The sequence below is a fragment of the Oncorhynchus nerka genome, linkage group LG25 (assembly GCF_034236695.1).
Source record: "Oncorhynchus nerka isolate Pitt River linkage group LG25, Oner_Uvic_2.0, whole genome shotgun sequence".
In the NCBI taxonomy this organism is placed as follows: Eukaryota; Metazoa; Chordata; class Actinopteri; order Salmoniformes; family Salmonidae; genus Oncorhynchus; species Oncorhynchus nerka.
This window is the reverse complement of record NC_088420.1, coordinates 5,161,346-5,180,302: the sequence shown is the minus strand read 5'-3', so window position 1 is coordinate 5,180,302 and position 18,957 is coordinate 5,161,346. Positions and strand designations below refer to the sequence as shown.

General features: G+C 46.1%; 1 protein-coding gene across 1 annotated transcript in view; it reads left to right on the top strand.

Annotated features, from left to right (window-relative positions):
- The window catches only part of LOC115124934 (rootletin-like), a 285,112-nt gene that overhangs the window by 242,691 nt on the left and 23,464 nt on the right, over positions 1 to 18,957 (top strand). The window contains 10 exon segments of the mRNA XM_065009495.1: positions 1,774 to 1,932; positions 2,678 to 2,894; positions 3,062 to 3,195; positions 4,566 to 4,686; positions 5,534 to 5,697; positions 6,449 to 6,642; positions 7,705 to 7,810; positions 9,705 to 9,845; positions 16,872 to 17,021; positions 17,390 to 17,593. Of these exon segments, the coding sequence (XP_064865567.1) occupies positions 1,774 to 1,932; positions 2,678 to 2,894; positions 3,062 to 3,195; positions 4,566 to 4,686; positions 5,534 to 5,697; positions 6,449 to 6,642; positions 7,705 to 7,810; positions 9,705 to 9,845; positions 16,872 to 17,021; positions 17,390 to 17,593 (1,590 nt within the window).

Sequence of the window (18,957 nt, the reverse complement as noted above, 5' to 3'; positions counted from 1 at the left end):
ATTGGTATAGAATGCGGTGATTGGTATAGAATGCAGTGATTGGTATAGAATGCGGTGATTGGTATAGAATGCGGTGATTGGTATAGAATGCAGTGATTGGTATAGAATGCAGTGATTGGTATAGAATGCAGTGATTGGTATAGATTGTTTTCCTCATCAATCTATTTAATCATAAGAAGTTAAGGAAAAAGTCAAGGTTCCACATTCACTGTCTGAAAAATAAAACGCAAATATATATATTTTTTGATAAGTATTCAACCCACTAAGTCAATAGTACATGTCAGAATCACCTTTGACAGCGATTACAGCTGTGAGTCTTTCTGGGTGAGTCTCTAAAGATCTTTCCACACCTGGATTGTGCAACATTTGACCATTATTCTTTTCAAAATTATTCAAGCTTTGTGAAATTGGTTGTTGATTATTGCAAGACAACCATTTTTATGTCTTGCCATAGATTTTCATGTAGATTTAAGTCAAAACAGTAACTCGGCCACTCAGGAACATTCACTGTCTTCTTGGTAAGTAACTCCAGTGTAGATTTGGCTTTGTGTTTTAGGTTATTGTCCTGCTGAAAGATAGATTCATCTCCCAGTGTCTGGTGGAAAGCAGACTGAACCAGGTTTTCCTCTGGGATGTTGTCTGTACTTATCTCCATTCTGTTTAATTTTTTATCCTGAAAAACTCCCCAGGCCTTATCGACTATAGCCATACCCATAACATGATGCAGCCACCACTATGCTTGAAAATATGGAGAGTGGTACTCAGTAATGTGTTGTATTGGATTTGCCCCAAACACAATTCAGGATAATTACTTTTTTACTTTTGCAGTATTACTTTAGTGCCTTTTGTAAAAAAAAAAAAAATCTGTACAGGTTTCCTTCTTTTCACTCTGACATTTAGGTTAGTATTGTGGAGTAACTACAATGTTGTTGATTCATCCTCAGTTTTCTCCTATCACAGCTATTGTCAGTGATTGGGTGCAGAGATGTAGCAGAGTCAGGACACAGGTTTGAGCAACACAACTGAGTTTACTCACAAAAAAATTCAAGCAATATTCCAAATAGGAAAATACATGCAAACTAACACCTACAACAACCACTAAGACACCAACAACCACGGACAGAACAGAAATGTATGCCAGAGGGTTAAATAAGGAACATGATATGGGAATTGAAACCAGGTGTGTGTAATACAGACAAAACAACACGAAAATGAAACATGGATCGGTGGTGACTAGAAAGCCGGTGACGTCGACCGCCGAACAAGGAGAAGGGCCGACTTCAAACTATGTAACTGTTTTAAAGTCACCCTGAGCAGTTTCCTTCCTCTCCGGCAACTGAGTTAGGAAGGACTCTTGTGTATTTGTAGTGGGGTGTATTGGTACACCATCCAAAGTGTAATTTCTAATTTCACCATGCTCAGAAGGATTTTCAATGTCTGCTTTTTTTTAGCATTAGGTGTTCTTTGCAAGGCATTGGAAAACCTCCCAGGTCTTTATGGTTGAATGTGTGTTTAAAATCCACTGCTCAAATAAGGGACCTTACAATTATCTGTATGTGTGGTTTACATAGATAAGGTTCATTCAAATATAATGTTAAATACTATTATTTAGGCTTGCCATGAGAACTTGCTTGAATACTTATTGACTTATTTCATTTTTTTCAGCTTTTCATTTGTAGTTATAAAAGGTATTTAAAGTGCATTTAGAAAATGTCTTAAAATCCTTCCCATAATGCCCCTCTCTTCTCTCTATTTCCTGTATCTCTCCATCAGGCTTCCGGGCTGCAGCGTCGTGTTGTGGAGCTAGAGGACGCGGAGCGTCAGATGAGGGAAGTGCTGGCGGAGAGAGAGGCGGGGCTTCAACAGAGTCTCCTCCTCCACTGCGAAGAGACCTCACAATTAGTGTTGGCACTAGAGGAGCAGTCTACTCAGGTAAAGACACGTATTACTAAGACGGTGAGTTAGCATTTCCCATAGGAATACATGTCACACTTAGCCATCATGCTAACTATAGTGGCGGTTGTGTACTAGATAGCTAGTCGATACACAGATGAAGAACAACAGCATTAGCCAAGTATCTGCACATGTGCAGAGGGGTTTTCCCCCCACTCTAAACACGTTATATTCCTCACTACGATGGTATCCATGAGCTCGCCGTCATTGGGTTTATTGCCAAGTGTCTGTTTTGTTACTTTCAATGAAATATGACATACCTATCCACACGTTTGGCTAGTTCTCTGGTCTATACTAGTTCTCTGGTCTATACTAGTTCTCTGGTCTATACTAGTTATCTGGTCTATACTAGTTCTCTGGTCTATACTAGTTCTCTGGTCTATACTAGTTCTCTGGTCTGTACCAGTTCCCTGGTCTATACTAGTTCTCTGGTCTATACTAGTTCTCTGGTCTATACTAGTTATCTGGTCTATACTAGTTCTCTGGTCTATACTAGTTCTCTGGTCTATACTAGTTATCTGGTCTATACTAGTTATCTGGTCTATACTAGTTCTCTGGTCTATACTAGTTCTCTGGTCTATACTATTTATCTGGTCTATACTAGTACTCTGGTCTCGCCCATCGACCCACAGCAACTGGTCTCTAACAAACCACAATGCAACACTTTGTTGTGTGACCGCCAATGCTAACCACAGAGCCCTCGTGGTTCCCAACCTTTCCCCAGGTAAGTGAGCTCACCCTGCGTGTTAGCCTAGCAGAGGGCCGTGCTCAGGGGCTGGAGGAGCAGCTAGGACATGGGGAAGCCCAACGCAGAGAGCTGGAGCACAGGCTGGTCGGGCTGACCTCTGCCCTGAGACGAACCCTTGGGATAGGCCGCTCACAGACCCCTGGGTCCAGAGGAAGAAGCCCCTCCCCCTGGAGAAGTCGCTCACCTGTGAAGGGTATGATGGTCACTCACTAATGCCGTAGAACAGACCGCCACTCTTTGTAATGACTGATAAGGACAGTGATTCTGGTGTTTAAGCTAACATAACATCAAATAATAATGTAAAAAAAATGAAATAAATCAGTGTCTCAGTGAGTTGGCGTGCATCTCTAAATGTAATAGGTGAAACCAGCACATCCCCGGGAGGTCCTGTGTCCTTCCCATCCTGTAGTGATGAGGGGGAGCTGGATGTGGACGCGGTGCAGAAAGCCCTCAGGGACTTCCACCAGGAACTCAAAGACACCAAGAGACACAGGGTACTGTAACACTCAGTACTTTTAAAGCTAAACACAGAAGATGTCTTCAGTACTGGTAGATTATTGTCCAGTCCCTCCACGATTCCGCGATCGCAATTTTATTTATTTATTTATTTACAGCTAAATCAACAATCCCTGCATATTATGCAAATTTGACCCAATCGTTTCCCCATAAAACAGTCAAATCATCACAATATTATCGCATAATTCATTTTCTGTAAATGCTTTCATAGAATGACTGAGTGTTGACTGACTGACTGACTGACTGAGTGTTGACTGACTGACTGAGCGTTGACTGACTGACTGAGTGACTGACTGACTGACTGACTGACTGACTGACTGAGTGTTGACTGACTGACTGACTGAGTGTTGACTGAGAGTTGACTGACTGACTGACTAAGTGTTGACTGACTGACTGACTGACTGACTGACTGAGTGAGTGAGTGTTGACTGAGGGTTGACTGACTGACTGACTGACTGAGTGTTGACTGACTGACTGACTGAGTGTTGACTGAGTGTTGACTGACTGACTGACTGACTGAGTGTTGACTGAGTGTGTTGACTGACTGACTGAGTGTTGACTGAGTGTTGACTGACTGACTGACTGAGTACTGACTGACTGACTGACTGAGTGTTGACTGAATGTTGACTGACTGACTGACTGAGTGTTGACTGAGTGTCGACTGACTGACTGACTGACTGACTGACTGACTGACTGACTGACTGACTGACTGACTGACTGACTGATTGACTGACTGACTGACTGAGTGTTGACTGACTGACTGACTGAGTGTTGACTGACTGACTGACTGACTGACTGACTGATTGACTGAGTGTTGACTGAGTGTGTTGACTGACTGACTGAGTGTTGATTGACTGACTGACTGACTGAGTGTTGACTGACTGACTGACTGAGTGTTGACTGACTGACTGACTGAGTGTTGACTGACTGACTGACTGAGTGTTGACTGACTGACTGACTGAGTGTTGACTGACTGACTGATTGACTGACTGACTGACTGAGTGTTGACTGACTGTGACTGACTGACTGAGTGTTGACTGACTGTGACTGACTGACTGAGTGTTGACTGACTGACTTGACTGAGTGTTGACTGACTGACTGACTGAGTGTTGACTGAGTGTTGACTGACTGTGACTGACTGACTGAGTGTTGACTGACTGACTGACTGACTGACTGACTGACTGAGTGTTGACTGACTGACTGACTGAGTGTTGACTGACTGACTGAGTGTTGACTGACTGACTGACTGACTGACTGACTGACTGACTGAGTGTTGACGGCTGCTTTTGAATCTACGTCGTGATCGTGGCGTTATGAGTGACTGACGGTCGGTTCCTCTCCCCTGCAGGATGAAGCTAAGGCCCAAGTGACCAGTCTAACCCGGCAGGTGGCCGAGCTACAGACCAGCCAGGACAAGTCAGGCACTAGGCTGCAACAGTTGACCAAAGCCCTGAAGGGCCTGGAGGAGGGTGAGAGAGCCTGATACGGTGCACATTTTGAGGACTGAATAGTACTGTGTTTCAGTTCAAGTTGAAGTATATATCCATCCACACATAGCAGTCAATACAAACTGAAATCCAATGAGCAAACCAATGCCATGGGAGTATCTAAATAGATGCTCAGATATTATTTTTAAAAAAGGAGACTTTAATTGTATTGTATTGTGTAGTGGGTCGTCTCTGTCTGTTGTCCAGGGAAGAGAGAGCCTGCATGGGCCTCGGATCTCTCTGTCTGTTGGCCAGGGAAGAGAGAGCCTGCATGGGCCTCGAATCTCTCTGTCTGTTGTCCAGGGAAGGGAGAGCCTGTATGGGCCTCGAATCTCTCTGTCTGTTGGCCAGGGAAGGGAGAGCCTGCATGGGCCTCAAATCTCTCTGTCTGTTGTCCAGGGAAGAGAGAGCCTGTATGAGCCTCGAATCTCTCTGTCTGTTGGCCAGGGAAGGGAGAGCCTGTATGGGCCTCGAATCTCTCTGTCTGTTGGCCAGGGAAGGGAGAGCCTGTATGGGCCTCAAATCTCTGTGTCTGTTGGCCAGGGAAGGGAGAGCCTGCATGGGCCTCGAATCTCTCTGTCTGTTGGCCAGGGAAGGGAGAGCCTGTATGGGCCTCGAATCTCTCTGTCTGTTATCCAGGGAAGGGAGAGCCTGTATGGGCCTCGGATCTCTATGTTGGCCAGGGAAGAGAGAGCCTGCATGGGCCTCGAATCTCTCTGTCTGTTGGCCAGGGAAGAGAGCCTGTATGGGCCTCGAACCTCTATGTCTGTTGTCCAGGGAAGGGAGAGGCTGTGCGGGGCTCAGATCTCTCTGTCTGTGTGTTTTCCAGGGAAGAGAGAGGTGTCGGAGCAGCTGTACGGGGCTCAGACCTCCCTCTCCCTGCAGGAGGAAGTGACACGGCGAGGGGACAGGGACAGGAAGAGCCTGGCTGAGGAAGTAGTTAAACTCAAGACCAGTCTGCAGACCTCTGAAGCTAATAGTAGGACACTGCAGGTACCGTTAACTACCCTGGCTGAAAGTCATTGATTGATTGATTGGCTGAATTTGTGATTTGATTGAATGGCTGACTGACTATTGACTGACTAAACTGACTGAGTGTTGACTGACTGAGTGAGTGTTGACTGACTGAATGAGTGTTGACTGACTGAATGAGTGTTGACTGAGTGAGTGTTGACTGACTGACTGATTGACTGACTGACTGAATGAGTGTTGACTGACTGACTGATTGACTGAGTGTTGACTGACTGAGTGAGTGTTGACTGACTGAGTGAGTGTTGACTAACTGAATGAGTGTTGACTGACTGAGTGTTGACTGACTGACTGAGTGTTGACTGATTGACTGACTGACTGACTGATTGACTGAGTGTTGACTGACTGAGTGAGTGTTGAGTGAGTGTTGACTGACTGACTGAGTGTTGACTGACTGAGTGAGTGTTGACTGACTGAGTGTTGACCGACTGAGTGAGTGTTGCCTGACTGAGTGAGTGTTGACCGACTGACTGAGTGCTGACTGACTGACTTACTGAGTGTTGACTGACTGACTGGCTGGCTGGCTGGCTGGCTGGCTGGCTGGCTGGCTGACTGACTGATCGGCTGGCTGGCTGGCTGGCTGGCTGACTGACTGATTGGCTGGCTGACGGACTGACTGATTGGCTGGCTGGCTGGCTGACTGACTGACTGACTGATTGGCTGACTGACTGACTGACTGATTGGCTGGCTGGCTGACTGACTGACTGAGTTCCAGGAGAAGCTGGATCGTTCCCGAGCCGGGGAGGCTCGCTGTGAGGGGGAGCGTCGGAGGCTGAAGGAGGCCCTGGAGACAGCGGAAAGCCGGGCATCACGTCTGGAGCTCTCCCAGAGGACCCTAGAGGGAGAGCTGGAACGGGCACAGCGGAGGGCAGCCGAACTGGAAGGAGAGGTGGCAGCTCTGGGGGAGAGGTAATTGGTTTCCTGTATTTATAATCCAGAGTTTATATTATTGTTACGTGATAGTTATCGCTATCAGGGAAGCCTTATCCTGTCAGAATAATAAATCCTCCTAAACGTTAGGTCCGTTAAAACGTCAGGGGACGTTGAGCGGTTCTGAATCAGTTCCGATTGATATTTCTGCGTGCAACACGCTCTGTGAACGGCGCAACATCAATTACACTCCCTAAAAGCGCCGGTTGTCCACATTCATATACACTATTGCAAGCACAGCTGTGAGATTCACAGACACAGGAAATCGTTAATTTGCATAGGAAGCGACATGTCACATTTTCTGGCCTATCCAGACAATGGAAGGATTTCCTGTGAAACGAAGAGAGTCTAATGCAAGAATAGTAGTTTCATCTCACTGTGATGTTCTCGGATGGATTTAGAGCTCTCAAACGTGAAAAACAAAAAGAGAGAGATTTGAAACAAGACCACTTTTGTCTTGGTCAAAGACGGACGTGTCCTGGAATGGTGTTTCTGCGTCTCTCAGAGGACATTTAAGCAGAAAGGTCTCTGTCATCAGTTATATGAAATGGTGTCAATATCAGACTGTCACTAAGTTTGTTCATATTTATTTTACAGGTATAAGAAAGGTAAATTATTATAATAAGTTGTTTTGATTGTTACAATATTTATAAAGCATTTTTAGTTATTTCGAAGCCCTATTCTCCCCATACTTTTGTTCACTAGGAACTACATCATATATGATATTTCATATTTTCATAATATTTGAAACGATGTACTAGAGTTTATGTCCTGAAAAGTGAGTACACCTCAGCAATGTATAACTATTTCTACCAGAAAGTTGAGTTCCAGAACTTTCTAAAACTATCCACTAATTATTACTAATTGTTTACATGGCCATCAAATGAAAAATATATTATTTTGGGGTCTGTCTATTTAGGGGGAAATCTACATTAAATGTTTTTTGTTGTTGTTATGTTCAATCATTTTAAATGCATTGTATCCAAATGGGTTGTTGAATTGTGTTTGTTTTTTTAATTGTCAAATAAATCCAATGAAAAGGCTAGCAGAGCTGAGGAGAGAGCTGGGGGTGACTGAGGACCGGGCGGCTGGGCTTAGGGTGAACGAGGAGCGGCTGGCTACGGCCCTGGCCTGGGCTGAGCTCCAGGTATGTACTGTACTGGCCTGGGCTGAGCTCCAGGTATGTACTGGGCTGCGCTGGGCTGGGCTGAGGGAGAACGAGGAGCGGCTGGCTACGGCCCTGGCCTGGGCTGAGCTCCAGGTATGTACTGTACTGGCCTGGGCTGAGCTCCAGGTATGTACTGGGCTGCGCTGGGCTGGGCTGAGGGAGAACGAGGAGCGGCTGGCTACGGCCCTGGCCTGGGCTGAGCTCCAGGTATGTACTGTACTGGCCTGGGCTGAGCTCCAGGTATGTACTGGGCTGCGCTGGGCTGGGCTGAGGGAGAACGAGGAGCGGCTGGCTACGGCCCTGGCCTGGGCTGAGCTCCAGGTATGTACTGTACTGGCCTGGGCTGAGCTCCAGGTATGTACTGGGCTGGGCTGGGCTGAGGGAGAACGAGGAGCGGCTGGCTACGGCCCTGGCCTGGGCTGAGCTCCAGGTATGTACTGTACTGGACTAGGCTGAGCTCCAGGTATGTACTGTACTGGACTGGGCTGAGCTCCAGGTATGTACTGTACTGGACTGGGCTGAGCTCCAGGTATGTACTGTACTGGACTGGGCTGAGCTCCAGGTATGTACTATACTGGACTGGGCTGAGCTCCAGGTATGTACTGTACTGGACTGGGCTGAGCTCCAGGTATGTACTGTACTGGACTGGGCTGAGCTCCATGTATGTACTGGACTGGACTGGGCTGGGCTCCAGGTATGTACTGTACTGGACTGGGCTGAGCTCCAGGTATGTACTGTACTGGACTGGGCTGAGCTCCAGGTATGTACTGTACTGGACTGGGCTGAGCTCCAGGTATGTACTGTACTGGACTGGGCTGGGCATATGTTCTGCTTCTGTTAATGTCCCCTTTAAGGAGCATTATAACATTTTACTGCAGTGGGTTAAATCAGGGTCACACAGAGTGTTTCTTGGTAGTCCTTAAACAAATCTATTTTGAAACCAAAGTATCCACCTCACACACATAGTTATGGGCTTAAAAGAAGACACCTGTACCATGTCAGATGTAGTGCAGAAGACCGTATCACAGAAGACTGAAATATTACATAATATTTTGACATTATTAAAATTTGTAATAACATTCCACCCATGCGACCACTAGAGGGCGCTTTGGTCGTTTGACTGCAGGAAAAGCAGCACTGTGGAAATAAGCTATTTACTTTATTGTGTTATCCTTGTTCGTTAGTAAATGAATCCACCCACCCACCAATCCCTCCTGCCCACCCTCTCTACACCCCTCCCTCCCTCCTCCTCCTCCTCCCTCATTCCTCCCACCCACCCTGCCCTCCCTTCATCCACCCATCAATTCTGCCCACCCTCTCTACACCCCTCCCTCCCTCCTCCTCCTCCTCCTCCCTCATTCCTCCCACCCACCCTGCCCTCCCTTCATCCACCCATCAATCCTGCCCACCCTCTCTTACACCCCTCCCTCCCTCCTCCTCCTCCCTCCCTCATTCCTCCCACCCACCCCGCCCTCCCTTCATACATCCATCCATCCATACACCCATCAATCCTGCCCTCCCTCCACCCACTCATCCCACCCTCCCTCTACCCACTCATCCCTCCCTCCCTCCCTCTCTCCATGAACCCCTCCCTTCATCCATCCATCCACCCATCAATCCTGCCCTCCCTCCTCCACCCACTCATCCCTCCCTCCATCCACCCACCCACCCATCCCTCCCTCCCTCCACCAATCCCTCCCTCCCTCCCTCCCTCCACCCATCCCTCCCTCCCTGCCTCCATCCACCCATCCCTCCCTCCCTGCCTCCATCCACCCACCCATCCCTCCCTCCCTCCCTCCCTCCATCCACCCATCCCTCCCTCCCTCCCTCCCTCCACGTATCCCTCCCTCCATCCCCCCTTCACTCTATCCAGGAGGGCCAGCTGAGAGAGCAGCTCCAGGGGTTGTCCACCTCTCTCAATGACAGTAGTGCCACTGTAGGAGCCATGCAGGAGCAGACCACCCAGCTGCAGATGGCTCTCACCGTCTCAGACCAGGACCGAAGGCTCATGCAGGTAGGGGCACCCTACTATATCATTGTTCAACTCTTACCGTACGAGTTCCGGAGCCTGCTGGTATTCTGTTCTACCTGGTAATTAATGACAGGTCTAAGTCAGTCCCTGATTACAGGGAAACAATGGGGGAAAAACCCACAGTGGAACTGGCTTTGAGGTCCTATATAGTGCATTGACCATATATAGTAGTGCACTAAATATTCAGTGCCATTTGGGATGCAATGTCTGTCACCAAACCTCACCCACCTGCAGGTATAGTCTGTGCATGGTGGAGATGTCCTCTTTTAAAAGAGTGATTTTAACTCCAAATGAATATTCCTGGAAAGGGTTTTAAAAACCCCTCACAGTGTATACACATTACGTATATGTTTTCCAACCTAACGCGAGGCGTTTCTATTTGAAACTTCATGAAAAGAAAATGAAATCATCTTAAAACTGCTGTTTGATTTACAGTTCAGTTACAGTATGGAACCTTTTTCAGTTTTTATTTTATGTACCTTTGCTGCCCTTAAGGACCTGAAGGATCAGGGGTTTTCGTCCCAATTGATGCCCTATGTCCTATGTAGTAGCCCCATTGGGCTCTGGTGAAAAAGTAGTGCACGGTGTAGGGCATAATGGTGCTATTTGGGACTCGGTACCCCCAAATGGTGCGATGAGCTCATTAATTTTCCCTGAGTTCCTCAGGAGAGCCTTAAAGACCGAGGTTGAGGGCTGCTACTTCAAGTATGCTGTGCAAACAAAAACAGTGCAACTCTCTGTATAAATCTTTTTTTCTTTTTTTTTTGCTCAGGTTTCTGTCAGCCAATAAAAAGCCACAAACTGAAAAGTCTCTGCCTCTTTAAAAAAAAAAAATTTGCAGGGTTGTTAGCAACATATTTCTCGGGCCAATTTAGCTCAAATCCTAGACGTTGGATTAAAAAGAGACTATAGCGTCCATAAAGTGACCATTGGACTTAAAAAATATATATATACTGACTTAAGTTTGTAGTTTTTATTACATTTATAATTTATCATTCTCACATTCTAATTTCTGTCCGTTAACTTCTTGCGTCGAGCCATCCCGGATCCGGTATCGTGACTACAGCCTCAAGCTCATTACCATAACGCAACGTTAACTATTCATGAAAATCGCAAATGAAATTAAATTCATCTATTTGCTCTCAAGCTTAGCCTTTTGTTAACAACACTGTCATCTCAGATTTTCAAAATATGCTTTTGAACCATAGCTAAACAAGCATTTGTGTAACAGTATTAGTATTAGTATTAGCCTAGCATAGAATTATGCCTCTATTTCAGCATGCAACATTTTCCACAAAAACCAGAAAATAATTCAAATAAAATCATTTACCTTTGAAGAACTTCAGATGTTTTCAATGAGGAGACTTTGTTAGATAGCAAATGTTCCGTTTTTACAAAAAATATTATTTGTGTCAACTAATCGCTCCGTTTTGTTCATCACGTTTGGGTAAGGAAAAAGATAAAATAATAAGTCATTAAAACGCGAACTTTTTTCCAAATTAACTCCATAATATCGACAGAAACATGGCAAACCGATGTTTAGAATCAATCCTCAAGGTGTTTTTCACATATCTATCGCCGATAAAATCCATCGTGGCAGTTTACTTTCTCTTTTGAAGAAATAGAATGCGCATGGACCTACAGATTACGCAATAATTTCGACACAGGACACCGGGCGGGACACCAGGTAAATGTAGTCTCTTATGGTCAATCTTCCAATGATATGCCTACAAACACGTCACAATGCTGCAGACAATGGGGGGAAACGACAGAAAGCGCAGGCTCATTCCTGGCGCATTCACAGCCATATAAGGAGACATTGGAACACAGCGCCTTCAGAATCTGGGGCATTTCCTGTATGAAACTTCATCTTGGTTTCGCCTGTAGCATTAGTTCTGGGGCACTCACAGATAATATCTTTGCAGTTTTGGAAACGTCAGAGTTTTGTCTTTCCAAGGCTGTCAATTACATGCATAGTCGAGCATCTTTTCGTGACAAAATATCTTGTTTAAAACGGGAACATTTTTTATCCAAAAATTAAAAGAGCGCCCCCTATCTCGAAGAGGTTAAGAACCAATGATGAGCTACCATTTTGTAGCATTTTTGACAATGCTTTTTTTGCCGAAACTCAGAGATCTAACAATAGGTTGGTTGCACCATGCTGCCAGTCATAAGAAGTGTATGGAACAAAACACAAGTGTCTGTATATAGCTAGATATGTTGTTATTCAAGCTGAGGTTAATCGTTAAATGCAAATAGATCTTTTTGATTAGCTAGGTAGCTAACTAGTTAACGTTACGTAGCTAACTTTAGCGTGCTTGTACAAAGTCCAGCAGCTAGCCTCTGTAGCTAGCTAACACCAGTCGGCTTAAAGTTAGCTAGCTAACTAACAGGCAAATAACTGTAGCTAGCCAATGAATGCGGTTTTGTTTTGAGTAGTTAGATAGCTAGCTAGCTAACGTAATGTTATACCAGTCAGATGAGAGCTAACGTTGGCTAGGTAGCTAACCAGCATGCGAGCAAAGCTGGTAGGCTATATTTTCGAAGATACGTCTTTTTGGCATAAAGCTGAAGTCATCATGTGTACACTGCTGATCTAGACACTTGCGTGTAATTGGAGCAAATGAGCACAAATAAAGTAGCGAATGTCCTTGACCTACGTCACTATACTGACGGAGTGTCTGTTTCTAAAAAGTACATATTTAGGTGTTTTTAGAGCTTAATATGGTCTTTTGCGTTCCCTGATACTGTTACAACGAGCAATGAGGAGGTGAATCACGGCTGGGGTAAGTTTCTCAAAAACTAATCGACAACAAACAATAATCTGGACCCTTTTATAACATGCAATTTACATTACAAATAGAGATTTACTTCAGAAATAGGAACATTTTTATTTTAAGGCAAAAACGAGAGTGGTTGTTCAGTGTGGAAGAACTAGCTAACGTATATGTATTTGTATAACGCAAATGTCTAGCAACCCAAAAGTTGAATGTTTGAATCTCATCATGGACAACTTAACATTACCGACGTTTCAACTACTTACTACTTTTTAATGACTTAGCATGTTAGCTAACCCTTCCCCTGGCCCTAACCTTAACATAACTCCTAAACTTAACCCTTTAACCTCACTCCCAACCCTAACCCCTAGCCTAGCTAACGTTAGCTACCTAGCTGACATTAGCGTTAGAAATCTAGCTAATGTTAGTTGCAAAAAAAAATGGGATTTCGTAATATATCGTACGTTAATGCAAATTCATAACATCGTTTACTAATTGCAATTCGTAACATATCATGTAAACTGGGTGATTGACATGTAGAAATTAATACATGCCATACGAAACATAACATATCATACTACATTGAGTGTTTTTGATCTATGTACAGAAAAGTACAAAATGCTATGAGACCAGGTTGCCGTGAGACCAGGTTGCCGTGAGACCAGGTTGCCATGAGACCAGGTTGCTATGAGACCAGGTTGCCGTCTGCAGCAGCATGCGGTGAAAAGAAAAGGAAACGCTACACAGCTGATTCAAACAACTCATCCTCAAGCTTTGACACAGTGATTTATGGCAGACTGGCGGATTGTAGCATGAGCCTGAAATGGAAACAACAGCTGGTTGACAGAGTGCTGGGCCATCTCTTAAGTGCTTGTTGAGGTCCTCCAACCCACTGGGCCATCTCTTAAGTGCTTGTTGAGGTCCTCCAACCCACTGGGCCATCTCTTAAGTGCTTGTTGAGGTCCTCCAACCCACTGGGCCATCTCTTAAGTGCTTGTTGAGGTCCTCCAACCCACTGGGTCATCTCTTAAGTGCTTGTTGAGGTCCTCCAACCCACTGGGCCATCTCTTAAGTGCTTGTTGATGTCCTCCTCCCACTGGGCCATCTCTAAGTGCTTGTTGATGCCCTCCTCCCACTGAACCATCTCTATGGGCTTGTTGATGTCCTCCTCCCACTGGGCCATCTCTAAGTGCTTGTTGATGCCCTCCTCCCACTGAACCATCTCTATGGGCTTGTTGATGTCCTCCTCCCACTGGGCCATCTCTAAGTGCTTGTTGATGCCCTCCTCCCACTGAACCATCTCTAAGTGCTTGTTGATGCCCTCCTCCCACTGAACCATCTCTATGGGCTTGTTGATGTCCTCCTCCCACTGGGCCATCTCTAAGGGCTTGTTGATGCCCTCCTCCCACTGAACCATCTCTATGGGCTTGTTGATGTCCTCCTCCCACTGGGCCATCTCTATGGGCTTGATGATGTCCTCCTCCCACTGGGCCATCTCTAAGTGCTTGTTGATGCCCTCCTCCCACTGAACCATCTCTATGGGCTTGTTGATGTCCTCCTCCCACTGGGCCATCTCTAAGGGCTTGTTGATGTCCTCCTCCCAGTGAAAAAAATCTAACTTCTCCCACTGTGTGATGTCAGAGCAGATCACCGTTGCCCCGGGGAACATTCGGATGACTGCTTCCAAATCAGCTCTCTTCTGATGCACAAAGGGCTGTCCCCTTCCAGAACCCTTCCATTGAGGGTTCTGGAATATTCCCCAACCCTTCCATTGAGAACAGCTCATCCATATTTTGCTCTCCCTGTAGTCATCTAGCCAGTTACATTGTGTAGTCTCCCCTGTAGTCATCTAGCCAGTTACATTGTGTAGTCTCCCCTGTAGTCATCTAGCTAGTTACATTGTGTAATCTCCCCTGTAGTCATCTAGCTAGTTACATTGTGTAGTCTCCCCTGTAGTCATCTAGCTAGTTACATTGTGTAATCTCCCCTGTAGTCATCTAGCTAGTTACATTGTGTAGTCTCCCCTGTAGTCATCTAGCTAGTTACATTGTGTAGTCTCCCCTCTAGTCATCTAGCCAGTTACATTGTGTAATCACATAGTCAATTTTTACTTTTCCTTTCCACACCACAGTAAGACATTATCCCATTACATTACCTTTTCACAACACAGTAAGACATTATCCCATTGCGTTACCTTTTCACAACACAGCATGACATATCAGCCCTCTGATTACAATGAAGAGCAAGAAGTGCTACTCTGTTCTGGGCTGCAGCTTCACTAGGTGCTCATGGGAATTTATTTTCAGCTTCAGGTTCAGACCAATGCCTATTCTTTCTTAAAACTTCGTTTTTTTTGTTTTTAAAATATTATACTATTTGGTATTTGGTATTTTATTAGGATCCACAGTAGATATTGCAAAATCAGCTGCTACTCTTCCTGGGGCTCCACACAAAACAGGAAACATAATACAGAACATTATTAGACAAGAACAACCCAAGGACAAGACTCCATAAATTAAATAGAGGTGTTATAGGCAAAGGAAATGAGTATATACTGTATATATTTAAGCAATAAGGTCCGGGCCAAATATACCACGGCTAAGGGCTGTTCTTAGGCACAACTAAAAGCTGTCATCAAGGCAAAGGGCGGCTACTTAAAAAAAAAATCTAAAATCTAAACTATACTTTGATTTGTTTAACACTGTTTTGGGGTTACTACATGATTCCCATATGTGTTATTTGATAGTTTTGATGTCTTCACTATTATTCTACAATGTAGAAAATAGTTTTATTTTTTAAATAAAGAAATGCCCCTTGAATGAGTAGGTGTGTCCAAGCTTTTGGATTGGTACTGTGTATCATGAACAAGTGATTGGATTGGATTGAGACGTTCCCATCCACATGCATGCTGCTGGATCATCAGGGTAGCCTAGTGGTTAGAGTGTAGAGGCGGCAGGGTAGCCTAGTGGTTAGAGCGTTGGACTAGTAACCGGAAGGTTGCAAGTTCAAACCCCCGAGCTGACAAGGTACAAATCTGTCGTTCTGCCCCTGAACAATGCAGTTAACCCACTGTTCCTAGGCCGTCATTGTAAATAAGAATTTGTTCTTAACTGACTTGCCTAGTTAAATAAAGATAAAATAAATTAATCGGGTTGCACAAATGTGTTATTACTTATTTACCTTTATTGAACTGAATACCTAAACTTTCCACAAATTCCCTGGTTCTCAGGATTTCTGGGATTTGCAAGGAGTTAGCTGAACTAGGAAGGAGTTAGCATCACTAGGAAGGAGGTAGCAACACTAGGAAGGAGTTAGCGGCACTAGGAAGGAGTTAGCAACACTAGGAAGGAGTTAGCGGCACTAGGAAGGAGTTAGCGGCACTAGGAAGCAGTTAGCGGCACTAGGAAGGAGTTAGCCTCACTAGGATGGAGTTAGCGGCACTAGGATGGAGTTAGCGGCACTAGGATGGAGTTAGCGGCACTAGGAAGGAGTTAGCGGCACTAGGATGGAGTTAGCGGCACTAGGAAGGAGGTAGCGGCACTAGGAAGGAGTTAGCGGCACTAGGAAGGAGTTAGCCACACTAGGAAGGAGGTAGCCGCACTAGGAAGGAGTTAGCGGCACTAGGATGGAGTTAGCGGCACTAGGAAGGAGGTAGCCGCACTAGGAAGGAGGTAGCGGCACTAGGATGGAGGTAGCGGCACTAGGATGGAGATAGCGGCACTAGGATGGAGTTAGCGGCACTAGGAAGGAGTTAGCGGCACTAGGATGGAGTTAGCGGCACTAGGATGGAGGTAGCGGCACTAGGATGGAGGTAGCGGCACTAGGATGGAGTTAGCGGCACTAGGATGGAGGTAGCGGCACTAGGAAGGACTTAGCGGCACTAGGAAGGAGTTAGCGGCACTAGGAAGGAGTTAGCGTCACTAGGAAGGAGTTAGCGTCACTAGGAAGGAGTTAGCGGCACTAGGAAGGACTTAGCGGCACTAGGAAGGACTTAGCGGCACTAGGAAGGAGTTAGCGGCACTAGGAAGGAGTTAGCGGCACTAGGAATCCTGGACTTTTGGAACGTCTCTGGAATGTAGTTTAACTGGCTGGATATACTGCATGAGGCCCTGTCTAATAGTGTGTGTGTGTTCGTGTGTGTGTTCGTGTGCGTGTGGGTGTGTGTGTGTGTGTGTGTGTGCGTGTATGGGTGTGTGTGGATGGGTGTGTGTGTGTGTGTGTGTTCCTATAGGAGCGTGTTGATAAGCTGCGTGAAGCCCTGTCTAACAGTAAGAGACAGAACCATTCCCTGACTGAGAGGATCCAGAGCCTCCAGAGAACACAGGAGGACACTGACCTACGGGCCTCGGAGCTGGAGAAACAGACCCGGACTCTGAAGAAGGTAAGGGGGGGCTAGTGGCCAGAGGACGCTGAAGGAAGTCGGGGGGGGGGGGCCTAATGGCCAGAGGACTCTGAAGTAAGTGTGGGGGCTAATTGCCAGAGGTCTCTGAAGGAAGTGGGGGGGGGCTTGTGGCCAGAGGACTCTGAAGGAGATGGGGGCAAATGGCCAGAGGACTCTGAAGGAAGTGTGGGGCTAGTGACCAGAGGACTCTGAAGGAGATGGGGGCTAGTGGCCAGAGGACGCTGAAGGAAGTGGGGGGACTAGTGGCCAGAGGACTCTGAAGGACGGGGGGGAGGGGGGGGGCACATGTTGATAATGACACAGAGGGACACTCTAAAATGTTGAAGTTTTGACTGTTCCTCATACAGACCGTGAAGCAAAAGCAGGAGTCTGCAGAGTTTGCTGCCCAGGAGAGCTCTACGCTACAGCAGAAGGACAGGGAGGAGCTCCAGGAGAGGTTGTCCGGCCTCCACAGCACCCTGAAGAAGATGGAGGGAGAGCGGGCAGAGCTGGAGAACTTGCTGGCCCGTCTGGGGAAAGACAAGGCTTCACTCAGAAAGACTCTGGAGAAGGTGAGTCTTCTTGTGGCTGAACGTTCTGCCACATTCAGGATGATGTGTTCACCATACTGAAGCTATCGGCTTGCCTTAATTACCGACCTGCGGCTAGGCATGCTGGTCAGAATCATCACCATGAGCTAAGCAGAGGTAAATTACCACAGTGGCATGTTGCTGGCCTGTCACCCTTGGTCAAACACAGCGTCCGCTACATGTCTGCTTTCTGGGTTATATCTTGGGTATTATCTCCTGCACCACCCCACACCAGCACCACCAACACCAGCACCTCCTCTCCCTCTCTCTACCTCTCTCTCTCCTTCTCTTTACCTCGCTCTCTCTCTACCTCTCTCTCCCTCTCCACCTCTCTTTACCTCTACTTCGCTCTCTCTCTCTCTCTCTCTCTCTCCCTCTCTCCCTCTCTGTACTTCTACCTCGCTCTCTCCCCCTCTCTCTCTCTCTCTCCCTCTCCACTTCTCTACTCTCTACTTCTCTCCTCCCTCTCTCCCTCTCCCTCTCTACCTCTCCCTCTCTCTCTCTCTCTCTCTCTCTCTCTCTCTCTCTCTCTCTCTCTCTCTCCTTTCTCTCTACTTCTCTCTCTCCTTTCTCTCTACTTCGCTTTCTCCCTCTCCCTCTCTCTACCTCTCCCTACCTCTCCCTCTCCATACCTCTCCCTCTCTCTCTCCCTCTCTCTCTCTCTCTACTTCTACCTCTCTCTCTCTCTCTCTCTCTCTCTCTCTGTCTCTCCCTCTCCACTTCTCTCTAGTTCGCTCTCTCTCTACCTCTCTCTCGCTCTCTCGCTCTCTCGCTCTTAAACTGGGTTAAATCAAGGTTTATCATTAATCTTGTTGCACCAAATTTAAATGAATCCTAGTTAAATTAAATCCTTCCTCTAATCTAAATTTCGTCATCATCTCGCATATCTTCTGTGAGAGGGGATCAATTCCCTTGGACGGAGGCCCCCCCTCCGGCTCCGGTCTGAAATATCCCCCGTTTCTCCTCTGACGCATGCTTTTTGCCTTTCGCATCCCGCTTTCATCCGATTTGTGTCCCTCTTCTCTTTAATCCTTGTCGATCCATTACATTTGACGCATAAAATGGCCCAGGTGTCTTCCTTCTTTTTGACAGCCGTGTCGTCTGTCTTTTTATCCTCCAGTAACAGTTCCGTTACTAAAATCAGCAGTTACGTTACTAAAATCAGCAGTTACGTTACTAAAATCAGCAGTTACGTTACTAAAATCAACAGCTACGTTACTAAAATCAGTTACGTTACTAAAATCAGCAGTTAAGTTACTAAAATCAGCAGTTACGTTACTAAAATCAGCAGTTACGTTACTAAAATCAGCAGTTACGTTACTAAAATCAGCAGTTACGTTACTAAA